The sequence below is a fragment of the Myotis yumanensis genome, unplaced genomic scaffold (genome assembly GCF_028538775.1).
Source record: "Myotis yumanensis isolate MYYU_CA2020_CCGP unplaced genomic scaffold, mMyoYum1.0.hap1 SCAF_5, whole genome shotgun sequence".
Taxonomy (NCBI): domain Eukaryota; kingdom Metazoa; phylum Chordata; class Mammalia; order Chiroptera; family Vespertilionidae; genus Myotis; species Myotis yumanensis.
The window spans coordinates 12,086,983-12,111,604 of record NW_027223756.1 but is presented as its reverse complement, the minus strand read 5'-3'; the positions used below and the strand labels follow the sequence as shown (position 1 = coordinate 12,111,604).

The following is a 24,622-nucleotide window of genomic DNA, read 5'->3' as shown; positions in this document are numbered from 1 at the left end:
TTCTTATATGTGCCCTAAGGCAGTGGTTCTCAACCTTCCTAATGCCGTGACCCTTTAATACAGTTCCTCATGTTGTGGTGACCCCCAATTTCATTGTTACAAATTGAACATAATTAAAGCATACTGATTAATCACAAAAACAATATGTAATTATATACAGTGGGGCCTTGACTTACAAGTGTCCCGACTAACGACTTTTTGAGATACCAGCTGTCTCTCTGCCGATTTTTTGCATTGAGTTGATAGAGTAATTTGAGTTAACAAACTCCTTAATGAGCTCCTTAACAAGCTCGGTCTCGGAACGAATTAAACTCGTAAGTCAAGGCCCCACTGTATGTGTTTTCCGATGGTCTTAGGCGACCCCTGTGAAAGGGTTGTTAGACCCCCCAAAGGGGTCGCGACCCACAGGTTGAGAACCGCTGCCCTAAGGGGATCCAACCCCCAACCTTGGTGCATTGGCAGAATGCTCTAACCCAGTGGTCGGCAAACTCATTAGTCAACAAAGACAAATACCAACAGTACAACGATTGAAATTTCTCTTGAGAGCCAAATTTTTAAAACTTAAACTATATAGGTAGGTACATTGTTATTAACTTAATTAGGGTACTCCTAAGCTGGCCTTTGCTGAAAACATCCTCAATCTGAGGGGTCGACCTCAGCGAATTTACCCCCACTTCTTCTAACGCCACTTCTTCAAAATAGACTCGCCCAGGCCGAAAACCAACTTCTGCGCATGGGCCACGAAGTTTCAATTGCACTGTACGTGCGGGCCCGCACGTGGTATTTTGTGGAAGAGCCACACTCAAGGGGCCAAAGAGCTGCATGTGGCTCGAGAGCCGAGGTTTGCCGACCACTGCTCTAACCAACTGAGCTATCTGGCCAGGGCTCAAGACTGTTTTGTCTAACAAAGGCTTCCTTTAGTGATTTTGTTCCACATTTTCATTTAAACATTGTTAATCTGTCAAGAACTTACTTTAGTATAAGTAAATTAGGAATCCAGCCTTGTTGTTTTTAATGATTCATTTTTTAATTATTTTCTTTATCCCCTAATAAACTCCCATATGCATATTTAAGTCTAGCCGAGTTACTTAACATAATACCTATCAGTCTTTTTAACTTTAGCCATTCTGTTAAGTATGTAATGGTGTTTCACTGTTATTATAATTTACATTTCCCTGACGTTGAGCATCTTTCTGGTACGGAACTCGAGGGGTTCGCTGCTTGGGGTATTCTGTTTAAGAACAAGACTTGATTGTCCTTAGGTAGTTTTATTTACTTGCAGCAAGTAAAGGAGACAGGAGGTTCACATCCAAAGCTCTGTCTCCCAGAAGGGAGGCTTAGCCATTACTTGTATATACTATTTGGTTAATTACATGTTGACTTCTTTGGAGTTGGCAAAACCTATCAGGTTTGGTTCTGGTCAAGCTCATCTGGTTACAGCTGAGTCTGCAAAATACTGCGCTACATTTTCACATTTAGCAAGAATAGTATTTAGTAAGAACTATAGACCTTGAGACCCTTGTCCTGTGTTACATTTTATGTGATTATTCTGTGTTTTCATTTTGTGACATATCTGTTCGAAACTTACGCTCATTTTTAAATGATTTTTAAAAAATTACTGAATTGTAGGAGTTCTTTATCTGAATATTAGTTCTTTGCAGATATATGTATTAAGACCATTTTCCCAGTCTGTGCTTTTCTGATTCATGTTTTAAATAATATCTTTTGATGAACAGAACTTTAAATGTTGTTGAATTTTAACTTATCACTTTTTAAAAAAATTGTAAGTTTTTCATTACTCAGACTCTCTCTCTGCATGCTACATAGAGTTTACCGTGCGCTAGGTGTGTACTCTAAGTGGGTAATATATCAAGAGTTAAGTGATATTTTTAGGTTTATCTGAATAGCCATTTTGTTGTTAAATTGTTAGAGAGCCATAATCCGGAGCAGTGGTTCAAAATTTAATTGAGCATATTCATCATCCTTGAAATAGTTAAAAGTAAGACCACTGTGCGCCATTCCTTCAGAATGATGTTTCATTTGCTCCGTGGTGCAGACAGGTTTAGGAATCACTGATCTCTAAGTCGGTCATGCTTGGCCAAACTTACGGCTCACCCACATGCCATTTTCTGGAACAGAGGGCAGGAAAACATTAGTGGAAATGACCTGTTGCATTTGAATTTCTGCATGCTGTTGCCACCTGCCTTTTACTGACCTCTGAAATAGTTAAAAAGCACTGAGGGGCCACGCAACAGGAAAGTTTGCTCAATAGATTCTGTTGTAAGGAGGCATAATAATACAATATTTCAAAACGGGAATCAGTTGCATTGGTGTGAGTGCTTTCCAAAGGCTGGCTCTTGCTTTTCTTCTGCAAGAGAAAATTGCAAGGTCTTCACTGAGAGGTTTTATGGCTGTTGTTTCTTTAAAAAAAAAAAAAAAGTTGGTTCTCCTAATGGTCTTGCTAATGGACCCTCACTAGTCTGGCCATGGAACAGGAAACTTCTCATTGGGTGTTTTCAAGACTGCCACGGGGAATCAGCTGCCAGTTTACTGCAATGTTGAAAACTGCACGAGTTTCTGGGATTGGCATCAAAATGCTAATTTAAAAGGTCGAGTGAAACCGCGGCTCACGTTTTCCCTGCCTGCACCCTCGGCAGAAAGAACAAAGAGCCAGCCAGAGGAGACCAGCGGCTGAAACTCACCCCAAATCTGTTTTCCTGAGGTCATTTTGGAACCATGCCTGAAATGCGGGAGAACATGGAACAGGTAAGAGCGAACAGTTCAGGAAATGAGGCATTCTGGAGTTAGAGTTTCTTTGAAAGCATCTTGGTGAATGTCTGCTAAAAGCCGAAAAGCACGGGTGCCATTCATTTCTTTAAAACATAGAACTTAGGGACATGGAAGAATAAACTAACTTTAATTATTGCCCCTGTACGGAGAACTCAGCTAAGTCTCATTAATGGGGGGGGGGGGGGGGGGGGGATGCAGAACAGAACAGCAATTTCATTTACACGATTAATGCACTGATGCAGGTGCAGGGTCTGTATAAATGAGGATTTTATCCACAGTGTACGCTCCAGCCTTTCTTTGTCTTGGCGTGAATGGACTCTGCTAACATAACTTTTAGCTCCAGGTCGCTCTCTTTAAATTTATAGACTTAGCCACAGCACGAACTTGGACAGTGCCTGTAAAATGATGGCTTTTTTTTTTTTTTCACATAGAAACTTCCATCTTTAAAGAGGATGATTACACGCACATGTGCCCCTAGAACTACCCCCACGTTTTTCCTGCAAGTATCAACAAACTAGATTCTCAAATGCAGGCAGTAAACTTTTTGTTTCTCTCTTCTCTGAGAATCAAAGCGCTAATTGCATGGGCTCGCCCTTAACTCTTCTCCACATTGAATACTTAATTTCATTTTTCATAGATTAGATGGCAACTAGAGACTTTTTAAAACTCCCCAGTTTTTAAAGTGAGAACTAAGAGGATCTGGAATCTCCTCCCTCAGTCCCCCACTGCCCTTTGGGGCTGGGGCAGTGCTCTCACTCGAAATAAATGCTAAAGCGATGAACAGGGACAGTCTGGATGGAAACAAAAGTCGGAAAGTGGGGGTCCTCGGGCTCTCTAACATTAACTGCTGCAAAGACACCACGTTCCCCCCACAAATAAGGAATGAGTTCTTTTTGGGGGGAGGGGGGCTGGGCAGGAAAGTCACAGGACTTTTGCCAAAGGCTGCTTAGGCTCTAAAGCAAAAAGGATTTTGAGAATAGGACAAGCGTTTTGAAGTGAAAGTCACCCGATTTGTCACTTTAAAAAGCGTGATGCAGGGTGCTCAGCATTATTCTCCCCTCCCTGGGTACCTTCTTCAACTCTTGGTCCTACTTTTTAGCATCCCCGAAAGACAAACAGGCTCTTGAGGTGGTAATGGCTCATTTGCCAACACTGGTGTTTTTCTTGTCTCTTCTGAATCTCTCAAAAAACACTCCTAAGGCTCCAGGGATGCATGTCTATTGTGCTTTCCTTCTCCCTCTTGCCTCACCGCTCCGCCGCTATGGCTTTGTAAGACGTCTCATCCCACTTTATGTATTACATGCCCAGTTGATTTTTTAGAATTGTTTTTCAATGGCAGTTTATATTCAATATTATTTTGTATTTGTATTAGTTTCAGATTAATTCTTTATGCACTGCGCAGTCTACAGACTTGAAACTCCACGCGATCCAATTCAATCCTTCCCTAGTCAAGGGAAAAAAAAAAAAGGAAAATACATAAAATAAACAGCCTTCCTCCTCCCACCCCCAAACAAAGCTTGTATTCATGGCTTGAGGCCAAGGCCTTTGTTTTGCGTGTCCCTTTAACAGTTGGCGCATGGGCGGAGGGCTCCCCCCAGTGTGCCCGCCCCTTTCCGGGGTTTCCGCACGGCGTGGCCAATCACCGGGAGCGGCCTTGGCGCCGGAAGCCGGAAGCTGTGAGCAGGTCGGCCGGGACCTAGGGGAGGCGGGCCGAGGGCCTCAGAGCGGCGGCTGGCGCGGTCCTGGGCTGGAGCCGGTGGTCATCGCTGCCCCGGCGACGCGAAGGCGGCAGGCATGGTGGGGCGGGAGAAGGAATTCTCCGTCCACTTTGTTCCCGGGAACTGCCAGCTGGTGGAGGTGAAGGAGTGGTCTCGGGGGTCTCGCGGGAACCGGGCAGAGGCAGGGTTTTCCAGGCGCCCCGGCCCGAGTCGCCTCAGGGCGGCCCCGCGCCACCTCCTCAGCCCCGGAGCCCGGGGCGGCGCCCTGGGGTTTGTTTACCTCGGCGCACGCCCGTTCCTGTTTACTCTCTCAGCCTCTGCGGCCGGAACTGAGGAAATGGGTGCCTTTTGGTGTCTCCTCTCCCCTCCCAGGAATGAAGAGGGGTTTTCTGAGCTGTCTTGGTTTTGATTCTACCTTTCTTAAAAAACATTTTTTTTGGATCCTTTGTTCCTCCCCCTCGGTCTTACCCGCGTGTGCCTCTTAGGAAGAAGGGGAAAGGTGGCTTTTCCGGAATAACGGTATTGGAGGTGATAACGTGAACTTTTAGTTGACACAGGACACTGTGTTAGGCGTTGCCATCTTCATAACTAGGAGATTGGTTTGGCTCCATTTTACGGATGAGAAAATCGAGGCTTAGCGGGAATGCCCTTGGTCCGTGTTCATTAAGTGCGTTGTGACTGGTGCTTGGGGCTTTAAACTACGACGGAGGTTGCGTAAAAGGAAGGCTGTTGCAGTGTCTGTGTTCTGTCCCAGGCTCCCCAGCACTCATCCGTCTACTACAGAATATTATCTAGCTCTGGGGATGAGACTGGTAAAATGCCCAGACCAATATGTCTTGTGGATATAAGGAAGGATGGAGGAAATGGCAGTTCTAGAGAGCGATGCAGAATTTTAACTCCTCTGAAATGTAGCATAGTTCGTGCTTGCATATACCTTTGGGACTTGGGAGGGGGTAGAGTTAGGGAGAAAAAAAAAAAAAAGCGGGCTATTTAAACTGCTATGTTGTCCCTGTGTACCCCGAACAGGGCTGGGTGCATGTTACCTAGTGTTAGTTTTTGTTTGTGTATATCTGTATGCTTTGCACAGTACGAGTTCACGAACGTGGACTGCTTTTCCTTCAATAAAAAGCGGTCCATCCAAAAGCTTGGGGCATACTTGCTGATCTCAAAACGTGCAGAGTTGCCCTAGCTGGTTTGGCTCAGTGGGTAGAGCTTTGGCCTGCCCATCCGGGGGGTCCCGGGTTCCATTCTGGTCAAGGGCAGGTACCCGGGTTGCAGGCTAGATCCGACCTGTGGGAGGCAACCAATCCCTGTGTCTCACATCCATGTTTCTCTCTCTCTCTGTCTCTCCCCCCCTCCCTTCTAGTCTTTTTTTTTTTTTTTTTTTAAATCAATGGGAAAATATCCTCAGGTGAGGATTAACAAAACAAAACACTGTAACACAAAAATCTGTGGAAGGACGGTCTTACAGTTGATGTGAGCGAAGCAGACTGGTGGTTTCTGTGAAGACTGCCTGGGGTGCACAGTAGGGTGACAGCAGCGAGACCAGTGTCAACGAGGTATCACGGGGGTCCTAAAAAGTCGCTTCAAGCCCCGGAATGTCTCCTCAGTGACCTGCCTTGAGGGGGAATCTTGTGGGGATCAATTAAAGACATGGCTATGAAACTGCTAAATTGAAGAAGTTCTGGAAAATTGCCAAGCATCGTTGTATTTACCACTAACATTTAAGAAGATCCCTCTTTAGGTTGTTAGTGATTGTTCACCCTACTTTTCCTCTGACGTGCTTAATTCCAGTGTGTTAAGTTAGAAATCACTGTTTGGGGTTATTCTGAAGGAGCCATTTATCTTTCCTTACAATTCGGTATTTGATTAGATAGCATAATAATGGTAGTTCCACATCTAGGATAATAAAAGCATAATATGCTCATTAGACCAGAAGACTTTCCAGATGAACCTGGGCTGCCAGGGAAGCCCGGGTCCGGTGTCAGAGGGAAGCTGGTGCTGGCAGCCGGGGGGGGGGGGGGGGGGGGGGGGGGGGAAGGAACACCTACTGTTGGGGGAATTTTGTGTATCTGGCCTCTAGTTTAGTTACATGATGTGTTTACTTTTTCAAGAATTTTTTTTCGTATCTGAAAATGTGGCATCTGATGTTTCTGAATTCTGTACATCTAAGATTCTATACAATAAGAGAAATAAATATGTTCAAACTAACAAAGTAATGTTTGATATAATTTACCTATAGGTAATAAAAATTGATACAGAATTTTTAGGCTCACAAAATATTTCCAGCTCTTGATTGTGGTTTTGATGGAACTAGAGAGTGTTTTATTCTTCCATTCTGAGTCCCTCAGAGTGTTTGGATGTTCCTGTGTTTTGCAGGATTAAATTTATAGAGTAACAAATAGTCCAAAGTAATTTTCAGAGGAATATTTATTTTCTTCTTAAAATAAAAAAGAAAAACAGTATGCTTTCAAAAGCTTTAGTAGAGTTCTGTTTATATATAGAAACTCAAAAATAAGTTATTTTTGACTGGCATCTTTTAATTTCAGAGAAACGTTTTGTCACCCACCAAATAAACTTATAATCTAAATGGAGAAATCTTGTCTTGACCCCTATAGTGGTGACAGAATGTGCTCATTGAGTCTCTAGAGACTATGAAAAGAGTAAAACTTAATATAAGTAAATTCACTCTCTGTGGACCCCTTTGTGATAAGGGTAATAGGGGAAATGTCAGAATTGTAGAACTATAAAGCCGGAAGAGCCTTAGTCACCTTGTCCAAATGCCTCGTTTTACCAATGAGGAGTTAGATAGAGATGAAGTAACTTCTCAGTGGCACAGTTCTTGGCAGAGCAGCTAAAATTTAACTGTCATGAAACCAAATATAAGTTTAAAGGATCGAGGCAAAACTCATTATGTATTTGCCTGGATCATAGAAGCAAGAAGACCCAAGTTCTAGTCTTAACCTTTTCCTTTTATTGTGGACAAACATCTCTGGACTTCAGGTCCTTCCTTTTGGAAATCTATCTGCCCTGCCTAATAAGGCTGTTGTTATGAACAAAAGGTATGATGTAGGTTTATGTGACACTTGATGGTTTTCAAATATAAGTTTGTGCAGAATCATTTATGTTTCAGGAAGTGCTTGCACTTCCGATCTCTGCTTTTTTAATAAAAAGAAAAATTTTAAGCATTGACATGTGACCATATTGCCCCAGGGTATAGGGTATAAGTTTTCCATGCATCTCCCATCCTTTTTTAAAGTTGTGTATTCTCTAAAGAGCTTTTCTGTGCTTGTAACAATGCTGCATTTCATCAAGTCTAAGATGCTCTCGATTATAAAATCATCTGGCTCTTATTTTAAGCTGCACTAAAAAGCAGACAGCACAGCCAAACTGACATTCATAAGATGCATCTCTATTTTATTCATTGACATGAGATGTTGCAATGAGGGAAAAGTATGCTTCAGAGTCAGTGGAGTATGCAGACATCTTAATTTACTGTTTACTTTATGGATTGCATAATGCTTGTTCTTTGACTTCAAATTTTCCTTTTTTTAAAAAAAATATCTTTATTGATTTCTGAGAAGAAGGGAGAGAATCATCAATGAGGAGAGAATCATTGCTTGGCTGCCTCCTGCACTCCACCTACTGGGGATTGAGCCCCAAACCTGACATATGCCCTGACCAGGAATCAAACCTCAGTCACTGAGTCACATTGGTGGGGCTAATTTTTCTATTTAAGGGGAAAAGATGTCGCTTCTAGAAAGATAGATGACAATTTTTTGAATAAGGGAAATTTATTTTGAGAAAAGCCTTGCTCTTTCCTGAAGTTCAAGATGACAGTTCTCAAAGTGCAGTTCCCAAATCTATTCCTTTGCTTCAGAAGTAAAAAGTGAGAAGTTCAGAAGGAACCACATCGGAGCTCTCTTAACAGTATTTCCCCAGGGATGTTTATTGTACTTACCCTGTGTAAATCGGTTTTTTATTGTATCTCTGCTAGACTTGGCATGTTTTCTCTTTATGTTCAGTCTTTGAAGAACTGTTTTTTTGCCAAAACATAAAGAAAATACTTTGCTGGCTGAAATCCTTATTTTCATAGATCATTTGGCTGCAAGCCAAGTTTTACAACAGAAAACCTAGATGAATTTTCCTTCCACTTGTAAAAAGTTATGAAATTGGTTGATCTAAGAAAAAAAATCATATCCTTTAGAATTTACCTTTACATTGTCCCTGTCAGCCTTTCATTTCAGATTTTTCCTATGATGGAAGTACCTGATTTGGGTAGCCTTTTTTTTTTTTTTTTTTTTTTTTAATGTAGAGTCTGCTGAGTTAATCAGCCGAACTAAGGGATAATGAAAGGTCTTTGGTTGGTGTACGCATCTTTAAAGTTTTGACATCTCAGAGTTAGTTACCTGTAACAACACTTTGAAATAAAAAGTCTTCAGGATGATAAAATTTAATAAAACTTAAGTTGCTGACTTTATTCAAGATTTTAGGAGGAAATTTGCTGTTACCATCTTGGTATTATTTTCTAAATAGTAGTTCCTTTTAATTTTTATGTGTAAGGAATTTTTTCTTGTTCACAAATGCAACACATACCAGTTGAGAATATTTTCATGTTGTTGTTTTTCTTTTATCCTCTATATCTGTGTTTACTAGTTTAATTGGTCTGTGCAGGTACATTTAGAGTTTTAATTCAGGAACATTTACCAGTTTAGTTAAACTTAGGATATTAGTGCCATAAGGATCAAATTTATTTTTCCTTCACATAAATTCCTATGGAATGTGACTTCTCTCACTCAGACTTATCAAAATATGATATATCAGTGAAATTTTAAAGAAAGCTTGGGGTTAAAAACTGGGAACCAAAAATGTTAACTTGTAAACATTGGTGGAATAAAGCCCAAATATTTAATCAGGCCATAATATAAGCATAAACCTAATTGTAGATTTTATAAACGGAAAAACATAATTAAAGTTGCTGTTTATTGTTCATTTGGACATCATTGATTATAAAATTAAGATTTTTTTATTAACGTAGGAAATCACAATCTTTTTGACTAGCTAATTACTGGCCATATCATCTTAGGTTTTTATTTGGGGGGGTAAGATTATTAAAACTTAAGTGATGTACTTATCAATGCAGTTGACTGATCTTTGTTCTTAAGACTTGGATTATAGATATGGGACATGAAGCAAACTATTCAGACTTGGAAGTATTTAGTGGATGGTGATGTTGACTAATATTGTTGAGAGAATATTTTCAAAGAAAATGCTTTTTCTTCCCCTTCACCTTTTAGGAGGAAGTTCATGTCCCCAATAGGCGTGTTCTGATTACTGGTGCCACTGGACTTCTTGGCAGAGCTGTGTACAAAGAATTTCATCAGAATAATTGGCATGCCGTTGGCTGTGGTTTTAGAAGAGCAAGACCAAAATTTGAACATGTTAATCTATTGGATGCGAATGCGGTTCATCACATCATTTATGATTTTCAGGTATGGTTTAGTCTATTTACTTTAACAAATGTAAACCATATTAAGAATCATCTGGCCCAGCCAGCATGGCTTGGTGGTTGAGCGTTGACCTATGAAGCAGGAGGTCAAGGTTTGATTCCCGGTCAGGGCACATGCCTAGGTTGCATGTGGGGTATGCAGGAGGCAGCTGATCAATGATTCTCTCTCCCTCTCCCTTCCTCTCTGAAATCAAGAAAAAAAACCCAAACATCTGGATGACATAGAAAATCTTGCTCTCAAGAAAGTTACCATACTTAGACTCTAATCTATTAAGCAACAATATAGAATACACTTTTTTAAAAAAATTCTTGATTGTTTAAAGTATTATATATATGTCTCCTTTTTCCTCCATTGACCTCTCCCCAGTACACTTTTAAGCATGTCAGAGTATATGAAATCCTTGAAATGATTAGGTTGACAAAAGATAGAATATGAAGCATTTTATTAAAAAAAGTATGTTTCTGAAGTACTCTTCTGAGCACTTTTGATACAACTGTATTTTTTTAAAAATATATTTTTATTGATTTCAGAAAGGAAGGGAGAGAGAAAGAGAGACAGAAACATCAGTGATGAGAGAGAATCATTGATTGGCTGCCTCCTGCATGCCCCACACTGGGGATAGAGCCCGCAACCAGGGCATATGTCCTGACCGGAATCAAACTGTGACTTCCTGGTTTAACCACTGAGCAGTGCTGGCTAAGCATATACAGCTTTTAAAAATAATGTCTGTAAACCTTATAACACTGTAAAATGGACAGTATTTCCATTTTAGAGATGATAAAGGCTCAGAGATGTTAAAGAATATGTTGGCCATGGTCACAGTAAAGTTCCAGAAAACTTTAGTTTCTGTTCTACCTCTAACCAAATCGAAAGTTTTAGTTTTTTTCCTAAAAATAATGGATCAAGTAACACCTGCATTAGAATTTTTTGGGAAACTTGTTCTTACTCCTCTCTCCCAGAGATTTTAATTCAGTAAGTCAGTTATGGGACCTGGAGCTCTACATTTTAAGAAGCACCACAGATTGTGCACATTCAAGCCTGTGAACAACTAAGACCGTGCTTCCTCAAGCAGTTGTTGAGAAGGGGGCAATTTGTATGTGGGGAGGCCAGCCTGCCTGTCAGTGTTCTTCCCAGATCTTAGCTGTGGCTCCACTCGTCTGGGAAGTAGGTGCCCCTTCTCTGCAAATGACCCTCTTCATTTCTGTCTGGACTTCTCTCACGTGATGGTGAAACTATCTCTTTATATGTCTGTCTTTTCCACTAGATCAGTGGTTCTCAACCTTGGCTGCACATTAGAATCACCTGGGAATCTTTTTAAAATCCTGATTCCGGAGGATGAGGCCCAGAAATCAGGATTTTAAAAAGATTCCCAGGTGATTCTAATGTGCAGCCAAGGTTGAGAACCACTGCACTAGATGATGAAGTCCTGCTCCTTGCACAGTGCTTAGTATATAGGTGGTATTCTAAATGCTCAGCTGGGAAAATAATTTTTATAGATAGTTGATTTTCTTTTTTTTTTTTTAATTAAATCTTTATTGTTCAGATTATTACAGTTGTTCCTCTTTTTTCCCCCCATAGCTCCCCTCCACCGGGTTCCCACCCCACCCTCCGCCCTCACCCTCCCCCCCACTGTCCTCATCCATAGGTGCACGATTTTTGTCCAGTCTCTTCCCGCGTCCCCCACACCCCTTTCCCCCCGAAGAATAGTCAGTCCACTCCCTTTCTATGCCTCTGATTCTATTATAATCACCAGTTTATTCTGTTCATCAGACTATTTATTCACTTGATTTTTAGATTCACTTGTTGATAGATGTATATTTGTTGTTCATAATTTGTATCTTTACCTTCTTCTTCTTCCTCTTCTTAAAGGATACCTTTCAGCATTTCGTATAATACTGGTTTGGTGGTGATGAACTCCTTTAGCTTTTCCTTATCTGTGAAGCTCTGATAGTTGATTTTCTTCAAATGAATAGTCTAAGATGTTTGAACTTATGAATTTGATTTGCAGTTCATATTCCTCTCCCTTTAACATAGATTTATTAAGATTTAAGTCATATTAATCACACAAATGATAGGTCTTTTCTCCCGTCTGAATTTGGGGATGTATTTCTAAATATAGTAGTTGACACAGATGTTTGTGTGATTTTGCCTAGGGATTGCCAAATTGCTCTTTCAGAGCCTTTATGTATGTATGTATTTATTTATTTAATCTTCACCCAAGGATGTTTTTCATTGATTTCAGAGAGAGGAAGGAAGTGGGGAGGGCAGGAGGGCAGGAGGGGGAAGGGGGGAAGTACGGAGGGAGGGAGGGAGAGAGAAACATTATTAAGAAGGAGAAATGTCAGTTGGTTGAGCCCCAATCAGAGATCAAAACCCCAACCCTTTGGTGACGGAACAACACTCTAACCAACTGAGCCACACTGGCCAGGGTGTCTACATATAATTTTAAGGAAGTTCAAACCTTGAAAAAGGGGAGCGTGGCAAATACAATGATTCTTTAGTTGAAGGAATGTTGAACTTAACATTGTTCTAGAATTAAATCACTGTTGGAAGGCTGTGGTTCCTCTGTTTTATTCCTTTTTTGGGTTAAAAATCAATGCTTAACTTCCAGCCCCATGTCATAGTACACTGTGCAGCAGAGAGAAGGCCAGATGTTGTAGAAAATCAGCCAGATGCTGCTGCTCAACTTAATGTGGATGCTTCTGGGAATTTAGCAAAGGAAGCAGGTAATGACTACTTCATAAAATCATTTTATAAAATATTAAATGATTGCTGAGTTTGTAAAGATTAAACTTGTATAGATTGCTTATAAGAGATTTGTCTATATATGATACATATGAGAATATCATATATAAGCTATTAAAAATTACAGATAAGATTAATGTTATATTTTAATTTTAATAATTTGTTTTTTGTTTTTTGTTTGTAGCTGCAATTGGAGCATTTCTAATCTATATTAGCTCAGATTATGTTTTTGATGGAACAAATCCTCCTTATAGAGAGGAAGATATACCAAGTCCCTTAAATCTATATGGCAAAACAAAATTGGAAGGAGAAAAGGCTGTTCTGGAGAATAATTTAGGTAAGACACAACAATCTCTTTAGTTGCAGATTTGTTTTGGGGATTACTTTTTGTTTATGGTGTGTGTGTGTGTTTAATTAAAAAAATATCAGTCAAAAAACAAGTCACTGGGGGAAAATGAGAGAATCTACACTAATAGAAGAGAAATATGTAAATTGGTTGTCACTTCGGTACACCCACCAGCCAATTAGGATGAGTATGCAAATTAACCCAACATCTTTGCATACTAAGGCACGGAGCGAAGACTGAAGGCTCCGAGCAAAGAATAAAGATGACTGAAGACCGAAGAGGCTTGGCTTCTCCACTGCAGACGGACCAAAGGCCTGGGTCCTGGGTGCCGGAGGAAAACCAGTGCCGGCAGCCAGGGGAAGGAGGGCCTATTGCGCGAATCTTCGTGCAACGGGCTTCTACTGTGGTTAATAAAAAAAGAAAAATAATTTTAGAAATCTTAAAGGATTTGTGAATTTTTCCAGGTTTTTTCCTAGTATCACTATGTACATAAATATTGTGTATAGGAAAAATAAATCATACAGTACAAATTTTTGTAATCTGGTTTCAAAAAATGAGCCAATATCATTTCTCTTAGATCAGTGGTTCCCAAACTTATTTGGCCTACCGCCCCCTTCCAGAAAAAATACTACTCAGTGTCCCCTGGAAATTAATTTTTTAAAAATTTTAATAGCAATTAAACAGAAAGATATATGTATTAATGTTTCTACCTTTTTCGTAAAATATAGTAAAGAAAGGTGTAAATTAGAAACATTGAAGTTTGAAATTACGAAACTATTTATTGAACTCAGAATAGAAAGGCAATACAAAAAAAGTTAAAACAAATGCACCTGTGGCCATCACCGCCCCCCTGGATCGCTGCAGCGCCCACCAGGGGGCAGTAGCGCCCACTTTAGGAATCACTGTCTTAGATTGAGGTCTTCTGTTATTTGTGTGGTTTTTCTTTTCTATGTGTGTTTGTGTATACATCTGTATGTGCTGATTATAAAAGGCATGTACCATCCTTGCAAAAGAATTTTGTAAAATTTGAAATTGTAAGGAGTGAAAGTTCTCTTCCATTGCTGCCTCAGAGAGAAGCACCGAATGTGGTTCTGTATGCATGCATTTTTTGTGGATTTTTAAAATGTGTGCATGTTGTTTTGTAATTGGTGTGTGTGTGTGTCCCCTCATATACTTGCATTTTAGTACAGGTGGAGCCATCACTTGGATATCTATTTTCTATCAATGGCTACATCGTACTTGATTTAATGATCCCTATACTAAAACTGTTGCTTTTGTCTTTGAGAAGCATCCCCTAGTATAGATACTAATAGATATTTCATTTATCAGGCTTTTTTTTTTTTTTTTTTTTTTGGTATTGTAAATTATCCTGCAAAAATTATCCTCAAATTACTTATCTATACGTGGTTGTCTAATAAGTTAATTTAATTAAACTGTTTGGCCTTAGCTGGTTTGGCTCAATGGATAGAGCATCAGCCTGCGGACTGAAGGGTCCCAGGTTCGATTCTGGGCAAGGGCACATGCCTGGGTTGCAGGCTTGATCCCCAGTTAGGGGCTTGCAGGAGACAGCTGATCAATGATTCTCTCTCATTGATGTTTCTCTCTTCTTCTCCCTTCCTCTCTAAAATCAATAAAGAAATATATTTTAATTAAACTGTTTGATTTTTTTTTTTTTTTTTTTTTTTATATTTTTATAAATCTTTATTGTTCAGATTATTACATTTGTTCCTCTTTTTCCCCCCATAACTCCCCTCCTTCCAGCTCCCACCCCACCCTCCACCCTCACTCCCCACCCACTGAGTTCATCCATAGGTGCATGATTTTTGTCCAGTCACTTCCCGCATCTCCCACACCCCTTTTCCCCCAAGAATAGTCAGTCCATTCCCTTTCTATGTCCCTGATTCATTATAGTCACCAGTTCATTCTGTACATCAGGTTATTTATTCACTTGATTCTTAGATTCATTTGTTGATAGATGCATATTTGTTGTTCATAATTTGTATCTTTACCTTTTTCTTCTTCTTCCTCTTCTTAAAGGATACCTTTCAGCATTTCATATAATACTGGTTTGGCGGTGATGAACTCCTTTAGTTTTTCCTTATCTGTGAAGCTCTTTATCTGACCTTCAATTCTGAATGATAGCTTTGCTGGATAAAGTAATCTTGGTTGTAGGTTCTTGGTATTCAGCACTTTGAATATTTCTTGCCACTCCCTTCTGGCCTGCAAAGTTTCTGTTGAGAAATCAGCTGACAGTCGTATGGGTATTCCCTTGTAGGTAATTGAGCCTCTTTCTCTTGCTGCTTTTAAAATTTTCTCTTTGTCTTTTGCTCTTGGCATTTTAATGATGATGTGTCTTGGTGTGGTCCTCTTTGGATTCCTTTTGTTTGGGGTTCTCTGCGCTTCTTGGACCTGTAAGTCCATTTCTTTCTCCAGGTGGGGGAAGTTTTCTGCCATTATTTCTTGAAATAGGTTTTCAATATCTTGCTGTCTCTCATCTTCTGGCACTCCAATGACTCTGATATTAGTCCGCTTAAAGCTGTCCCAGAGGCTCCTTACACTATCTTCACACTTTCGGATTCTTTTTTCATTTTGCTTTTCCAATTGGGTGTTTTTTGTCAAATCTTTGGTTTGATTCTTGTGCTCCTCTGGTCTGCTATTGGGTATAATATTCTTTATTTCAGTCCGTGTATGCTTACTTTCTAATTTCTTTATCGTAGCATCGAGGGTCTCATTAGTTTTCGTGAGGCTCTGCACAAATTTATGGCAAGCCCTCAAAATTGCGATTCTTAGCTCCATATCCTCCATTTCTGTCATGTTTTTTTGTCTCCGCATCTTTTATGCTTTCTTGGTGCACCCCCTTGTGGTCTCTGTGCGCAGTCTTGTTCTAGCCAAGCCTTAATTGTTGTAGTTAACACTAGAGGGATTTGACCACCAGGCTGACTCTAAACTGTTTGATTTTTAATTAAAGTGTCAATTATCTAGTCTGTTGTAACCCCTCATTAGGGACCAACATAAAATCTAAATACATCCTAATTCTTTAATCAGAGGTTTCAAGAATTATGTGGTAAATACTCACATACCCTTGATATAGATTCACCAATTGCCAATGTTTGCCACATGTGTTTTGTACATAAATTTTTTTTTCTGTATTAAGAATCAGTTGCATTTTACTCCAAAATACTTTACTGGGTATCTTCTAAGCAGGATGCTCTTTACATAATTACAATGTAGTTATCACACTCAGGAAATTAAACATTACTGTCATATAATATAGAGTCTATATAGGAATTTCCCCAGTTGTCCCAATAATGTCCTTTATTGCCTTTTATTTTTTAATCTAGGATCCAATCAAGGATCACTCATTGCATTTAGTTGTTATGATCAGTTTTATTTTTAATGATCATAATAATGAAGAAATTATGTGTAAAAATACCCCAAATGAGAGAACATTTAAAAACACCCAAGATGACTTTTGTTAAATGGGCATTATTACAGTGAGCTGTGTCATTTTGGTCTGTTGGAAGTTTTCTACAATATTGTTTAAATCCACATACTTTGATCTTACATCAAAACTTAACCAATCAGCTTTAAAATGTTACCTGCTTCATTTCTAGGAGCTGCTGTTTTGAGAATTCCTATTCTGTATGGAGAAGTTGAAAAGCTGGAGGAGAGTTCTGTGACCGTTATGTTTGATAAAGTGCAGTTCAGCAATAAGTCAGCGAACATGGACCACTGGCAGCAGAGGTTCCCAACGCACGTCAAAGACGTAGCCTCCGTGTGTCGTCAGCTAGCAGAGAAGAGAATGCTGGTGAGAATCTTTGCAAGGAAGATTTTCTAACTTCCATCTTATTAAAATCCTGTTAATAAGCGGAAGTTAAAGTGCTTTATTTCTATTTTTAAAATTTTTTTTATGATTTTTCAATTGGAGTTTACATTCAATATTATTTTGTATTAGTTTCAGGTGTACAGCACAGTGGTTAGACAATCATATACTTTTAAAAGGGTTCCCTCCCCCAAAATAAAAAATAAAGTAGTGTTCCCCCAATATTTCTAGTACCCAACTGGTACCATACACAGTTATTCTAATAATATTGACTATTTCCTATGCTTTACTTTATAAAGTGCTTTTTTAAAACTGTGAGGAGAGCAAGCAAAAATAGTTTACAGATAGATAGTAGGCTATATTTATGAGTTATAAAAATACACCCTTGTGTTTGCATTTCTCAAATACTACAGATCCCATCTGTCATTCTTTTATTACAAGATGACTTGAAAATTTGTATTCTTTGGGTAACAAAGTAATCTAATGTCCTAAGAATTTTGATTAAGCACTGTGTAATGTTAAAGAAGATTCTACATAGGAATTCACAATTTCAGCCACTTTAGGAGTTAAATATTTGAATATCTTGGAGCTAAATAGAGTATTCATAAAGAGACTAGAGACTGATTTATTTTAGAATATTAATAATAATATGACTATACTTTTAACACATAAAATTTTATATATATCTTAAATATATACTCTGACAGTATTTAATAATGTTATAACTAATTAGCTCATCTTGAAAACTGGTTCTATTAGGTTTGTCTTTAGCTTAGAATAATTAGAAATACTCATTATATTGAACTATGCTTCCATAAAAACCTGTAATCATTTTGGGGATTCTCGCTAAAATAATCACCTATATTTTTTTTTTTTTTTTTTTTAAATATATTTTATTGATTTTTCACAGAGAGGAAGGGAGAGAGATAGAGAGAGTTAGAAACATCGATGAGAGAGAAACATCGATCAGCTGCTTCTTGCACATCCCCCACCAGGGATGTGCCCGCAACCCAGGTACATGCCCTTGACCGGAATCGAACCCGGGACCTCTCAGTCCGCAGGCCGACGCTCTATCCACTGAGCCAAACCGGTTTCGGCATCACCTATATTTTTATTTTAAAAAATACTCAAGGCTAAATTCTAGAAATTGCTTTTCATGTTAGTTGGGAATATACTTGATTTTAGATATCTTGTGGAGAACATTCCAAAGAGGAGAGATTTTAATTCCTGGGCCTTTTGATTACCTTTCTTGTCAAACCTACCATTCAACTCAAATCAGAAAGTTAAAACTATTTTGAATTTTGTGTCCTTGTCAGGATCCATCAATTAAGGGAACTTTTCACTGGTCTGGAAATGAACAGATGACAAAATATGAAATGGCATGTGCAATTGCAGACGCCTTCAACCTCCCCAGCAGTCACTTACGACCAGTAAGTATATGGTATTTAAAGCCTCACTTTTTGAAATTCCAGAACTAACACTGTAGTGTGTATTATTGATAACATTTCCTTGTTGCTTTGGAAGTATTGGTAACTTCCATTTTCCGGTATTAATCACAGTGGCCCTCGCTTGTATGTGGCAATTTATATTGTTAATTTTCTCTAAATTGTTATGCATAAAAGAGCCAATCAGTATTGGTGACATTTATAGAAAATGTATTGTCTTGATTACAGCAGCTTTTTAAAAATATATATATTTTTTTTTCCAGGGATCTAATAAGATTTGTACTGAGGGCTAAATGAAATAGAGTATATAAAACCTCAACGTGTAGCCTTTCATGTGTTTTTTATGTTTTCTTTTTATTTTTCTTTCAAGATAACTGACAGTCCTGTCTTAGGAGCCCAACGTCCAAAAAATTCTCAGCTTGACTGCTCCAAACTGGAGACCTTGGGCATTGGCCAGCGAACACCGTTTCGAATTGGAATCAAAGAGTCACTCTGGCCCTTCCTCATTGATAAGAGATGGCGACAGACGGTCTTTCACTAGTGTATGTGTTGTCTTTTTTTTAACGATAGAGTATGTGGCACTTTCTAAAGGAAATAGTTTTGTATGAGTGCTCTTTAGTTGTGACTTAGGATCTTCAGGTAAACGATGCTCTTGCACTAGTGAAATCGTGTAAAGAAACTGAGGTCAATAATGCCTTGCTTGATGTAATGATGCTTCTTTTTATCATTTTGTTTGTTCTGGCTTAATTTGCTGTTTGAATGTAGTAGATTATGATTCTTCAGTATTTGTGAGCCGGGATGAAGCAGATCTGCTGTAGACTTTATTTTTGAGGGAGTGGGGATGAAATGCATTGTTCATTCCTCAAACTTCTACATTTTCAGGACTATTGCAACTGTTGACCCTTTTCTGTTTTAAAGTGTTAAATACTATGAAAATCATTGGTGTTCATTATTTTCTTTGCTTGAGCCCAGATCAAAATGTTTGAATAAAGAAACTTTATTTTTGCAACTTAAGTGTGGTTTTTATGCTTGAGATATTTCTACATGTCATGTATATTGTCACTCCTGCAGCTCCATGCCTCCTGCTTGTGTAGCAGTGTATGGTGAACACTTGAAAGAGAATGTGTGTATGTGTCTGTATTTTTAAATATATATAAAACTGTTGTTTTCACTCCATGTCACTAAGTGATATTTCATATGTATGGTTATACTGATAATAATGGGCCTTGTAAGTCTTTTGACCATTCAAAATAATAATAAATGTGTACTACTGGCATGGGAATGCTGAGTTTTCTTATATTTCTTTTTTTAAATGTAAGGACCAACCATATAGACTGATGGTTATTTTGTTGCTTTAATTTTTAAAAATTACATTATTACCATCTGATGCATACAAGAGAACGTAGTTAAAATATATATTGAGATAGAAAACACTAACACACACCAGGAAACTACCACTTGAGATCTAAATTGTTCCAGATATTATGTCAACTGTGTCAGCTGGTTGTTTTTTACTAAAATAACTAGTAACATAGATGTTACATATTTACATAGAACGTTTTTTCTGAAGAATGCAGAATATCCGAATATATTATCTGCACTAAGTGATACTCAGGTGACCTTAGCCTCAACAATATCTTTGGTTCTTAGGAAGGTATGACTTGGCTTCTATTCGGGGGTCCATGCACACCCTAGTTTCAGATTTTCTGGTATCACTCATGCGGTATTCTTTCCCTGGATTATGATCTTATTCTCTCATTGGATAAAATGTCCTAATTTACTTAGAATTTGAGGTTTAAAGAAGAGCCAATTGGGGAGATTTGGTTAAAGCAGCAATTCCCAAACCATGCTATCTATGTTTATCATTAACTAGGGGAATATTCACCAATCGATACTTAAGCCCTCACCTGGGCCCACTGAAATAGAATTTCTGGCCTTGATGTTTGCTAATTTAGTTTTAAATGTTCCCCACGTGCTACTAAGGTAGCCAGCCTGGCACATATATTTGAAGCATTCTGTTTCTTTAAGTGGTACAAAATTCAAATTTTTAGAGTTTGAAAACCTTTCTCATTCTTCTCTAGCCACCAATCCTTCCAACTGTGGAGGAAACCAGTGTAGATCAGATTCTGGTATGTTTCTAGAGATGCTCTGCGTATATAAGACTACACTCGCAAAACGTGTATGTGTTCACACTCGCCATCCCTTCTTTATTTACACAGAGTAGCATAGTACACATTTTCTTGAACTTTATTATTTCATTTAATATGCCTTGGAATTTGTTTATATTAATTACAAAGGAAGTCCATGTTCTTTTTTTGAAATTTCAGTCTTACAGAAAAATTGCCCTAACTGTATAGAATGCCTGTATTCCCCTTTCCAGATTCCCCAGTTGTCAACATTTAGCCACATTTATCATTTTTTCTTTCTCTGTATATATACACAGAAGAGAGTATTATCTGTTTTCCTGAACCATTTAAGAGCAAGTTGCGGCCATGGTGCCAAATCACCCACTTTATCTTTATGGTATGTAAACTTAACAATGCCTTATAAAAATAAGAATGCACTTCCACATAACTCTGTAATATAACTGTCAAAAAACTCAAGCAGTTAATTTTGATAAAATTGTTTGATCCTCATTGATAGCTCCAATTCTGGTCTTGCTCTGGAGGGTTTCTTTTAGCTTCCCTCCTTCCATATTTGCAGCTCCTTTATTCATTTGTTCATGTCATCGATAAGAATCATTTTCTAATCACACCAGGTCCCCACTGGTCCCCTCATCACCCAGGCCTCCTTGAGCCAGATGAGCATTCCTGAGCCCTGGGCCCTGGCCCTGATGTCAAACCTAGACCGTTTGACCTTTCAATACAAATCCTTCACTATTTCATTGCTGTCTCTTACCCATTATTGCTTTCATTCTACCTCATGGATATTACACCTGTAGTCTGATTGTGGTAGGTTGAATAATGCCCCCGACACCGACTTGTCTGTGTCCTAATCTCCAGATCTGTGAATGACACTATATGACAAAAGGGACTTTGTAATTAAGAATCGTGAATGAGATTATCCTGGTGGGTTCAGTGTATCACAGGCAGGGGAGTAGATAAATAGTAGATGTGGTCACAGAAGCAAGAGGTTGGAGTGATGATGCCAGAATGAGGTCACAAGCCAAAGAATCTAGGCAGTCTCCAGATAATAAAAAAGGCAAGGAAACATTCACCCCTAGGGCCTCTGTATGGAGCAGGACCCTGCCAACAACACCTTGATTTTGGGCCAATGAACCCCATTTCAGAATAATGACCTCTAGAACTGTAAGGTAATAGATTTGTACTGTTGAAGCCACCAAATTTGTGGTACAGTAGCAATGTTACAGTAGCAATAGGAAACTAATAAACGGATCCTCTGATTTTCATTTATTTTCTTTATTTTTTAGCTCTTTATCTTTTTACTCTATATTCTGGGAGATTGCCTTAACTTAAAATATTTTTTACCCAATTCTCAATTTTTCTTTTTTGTTACCTGAGTTTCCAAGAGCTTTTCTTTGTTCTCTCAGTGTTTCCTTTGACAAGAAACAAACCATCATCCTATTTTATACATGTATGGATTCTTTTTTTAAAAAAATATATTTTATTGATTTTTTTACAGAGAGGAAGGGAGAGGGATAGAGAGCTAGAAACATCAATGAGAGAGAAACATCGATCAGCTGCCTCCTGCACATCCCCCACTGAGGATGTGCCCGCAACCAAGGTACATGCTCTTGACCGGAATCGAACCCGGGACCCTTCAGTCCACAGGCTGACGCTCTATCCACAGAGCCAAAGCTGTCAGGGCTGGATTCTTTATTTCTCTGAAATATTAGTGCTAGATGATAGTTTAGTTTTTTTGTACTTGTTTTTTAGTTTTAAGATACCTGTTTCCTGTCCTAGCTGGTTTTGCTCAGTGGATAGAGCGTCGGGTTACAGAAGGGTCTTGGTTTCGATTCTAGTCAAGGGCACATGCCCCGGTGCAGGAGGCAGCTGATCAATGATTCTCTGTCATCATTGATGTTTCTATCTCCTCCCTTCCTCTCTGAAATAAAAAATAAGTAAAAATAAAACAATAAAAAGAAAAGATACCTGTTTCCTCCTCACGTGGTCTGTTTTGTTTTCTTTAGGGGCTTTGCTAAGCTGTCCAGTACTCCTGGGCTGTCTGATCGTGACTGAGTGAGACATAAAAGGCTAATTGGAATTGCTGAGTGTCTGTGCAGGAGGGCTGGCTTGGACGTCCTCGCATGATTAGCCGTGTCCTTGGCCTCTACTCACTAGATACCAGTCACATTCCTCCAGACATGACAATCAAACATGTTTCCAGACATCACCAAATGTTCCCTGGGAGCAAGGTCATTGCAACTGAGAACAGCTATTCCAGGACCATGGGAACGGTCCCATTTCATTGGGGAACCCCCAATGCCATTAAGTTTTTCAGGTCAGATTTCTCAGAAAAGGGCCTTCCAGTCCCCTGCTTGGAGGGCAATGGTCTGACCACCAGCAATGTGGAGGCTGGGTAGAGAAGCCCAAGGTCTGCACTCTTAAACTGTGTTGGGGTGAAAGTTCTATCACAAAAAGTATTGCTCTAGGGAGGAGAGAGCTAAGCAAATCAACACCTCTCATGCCTTCAAGCTATTTTGAGAGGCTGGAGATAAAAGGGGCCAGATGGGCATGGGGGGCTGGCCACACTTGGGCACCCAGGGCTTCTCACACCATCCTCTTCCTACTTAGGTTAATACAATAGAGATTCCATAATTAGTGGTGGAGAGAGCCATTTTTAGAACCAAGTTTGCCTTTTATATAACAGGCTTTCTATAATAATAAAAGCATAATATGCTAATCAGACCGGATGTCCTTCCTTCTGGACAAAGTCACAGCAGGCGGGAACAGAGGCAGAGGTGGCAGAGGCCCCTGGGGGTGGCAACAGGTGGGGGCCGGGGCCAAGGCCCTTGCAAGAATTTTGTGCATTGGGTCTCTAGTCTTACATGAAAGTGCAACTAACTCATCTAGTATAGACCTAGGCCCCAGATTAGGATAAGCAATTTTGGGGTCCTTGCTGGGTTAAGTTAGGATTCCCACACAATTCTCAGGTCCTACAATTAGCATTCAGCTTTCATATGTTGACTTATTCATGTTTTCAGTGCAATGCCTTCATCCTCAGCCTGCCCATGTCACCCACTCCCCTCCTTCCAATCCAGAAATCATCTACATTAATCTCCCCAAAGGATAGAGGTCCAGTAATCTGGAGGTGTTGAGGAGGGGATCCAATTCCACTAATTTCTCTTTCCTCTTTCCCTTCTCTTTCACCCAAGATTCAGAGGTATATGATCTGAGGCCTTTCAGGATTTTCAGTGTAAATTACTTTGGTTCTCAGCACTCCCACCCATTGCCTACAATTCAGCCTTTGGGATTGGTTAACTCCTTTACCTTAGGACCCTTACCTTTCTAGCTTCCAGAATCTTGTTACTGTAATTTCCTTTTCAGTTCTTCCTGTTCTTGTTATTTTATGTCTTTCCTTAAAAAATATTTTTTACTGGGGTTTTGGGAGGAAATGATACCTGTATCCCAACCACCATCTTAAAAAGGAACATCATACTTTCATGGATTTTAAAAAAATATATAACTTCTTTTTTTCTTTAACTTTTATTGATTTCACAGAGGAAGGGAGAGGGAGAGGGAGATAGAAACATCAATAATGAGAGAGAATTCTTGGTCAGCTGCCTCCTGCATGCCACACACTGGGGAGAAAGCCTGCAACCAGGGCATGCACCCTGACTGGGAATCAAACCGTGGTTCCTAGGCTGAGGCTCAACCACTGAGCTACGCCAGCTGGGCCTTTCATGGATTTTATTTTTATTTTTTTATTTTTCATTGACTTCAGAAAGGCAGGGAGAGGGAGAGAGAGATAGAAACATCAACGATGAGAGCAAATAATTGATCGGCTGCCTCCTGCACGCTACACACTAGGGATTGAGCCCACAACCTGGGCATGTGCCCTGACTGGGAATCGAACTGAGACCTGGTTCATAGATCGACGTTCAACCACTGAACCATGCTGGCCGGGCTTTCATGGATTTTTATAGGCTTGGATCTGAATCCCTTCCTGACCTGCTTTATGAGCGGAACCTTCCACTTCCTTTAATTTGATATCTTCCATAGCAGGTTTGGTGATCTGGCTCACCTGAATTGCTATGTGCCATTAGCCTCTGGGAAAGTTAATTA

At 39.4% G+C, this 24,622-nt stretch overlaps 1 protein-coding gene across 2 annotated transcripts; it reads left to right on the top strand.

Moving 5' to 3' along the window:
* Positions 1-2,602: 2,602 nt before the first annotated feature.
* Positions 2,603-19,660, top strand: MAT2B (methionine adenosyltransferase 2 non-catalytic beta subunit). 2 transcript variants are annotated; one of them, XM_070414463.1, is made up of 7 exons: positions 2,603-2,766; positions 9,806-10,000; positions 12,630-12,744; positions 12,948-13,100; positions 16,724-16,917; positions 18,249-18,362; positions 18,748-19,660. In XM_070414463.1, the coding sequence occupies exons 1-7, from the start codon at positions 2,737-2,739 to the stop codon at positions 18,916-18,918; spliced, it is 972 nt and encodes a 323-aa protein (XP_070270564.1). In that variant the 5' UTR covers positions 2,603-2,736; the 3' UTR covers positions 18,919-19,660. The 2 variants fall into 2 exon arrangements, with proteins under 2 accessions (XP_070270564.1, XP_070270563.1); XM_070414462.1 differs by lacking the exon at positions 2,603-2,766 and adding an exon at positions 4,491-4,647.
* The last annotated feature ends 4,962 nt before the right edge of the window (positions 19,661-24,622 follow it).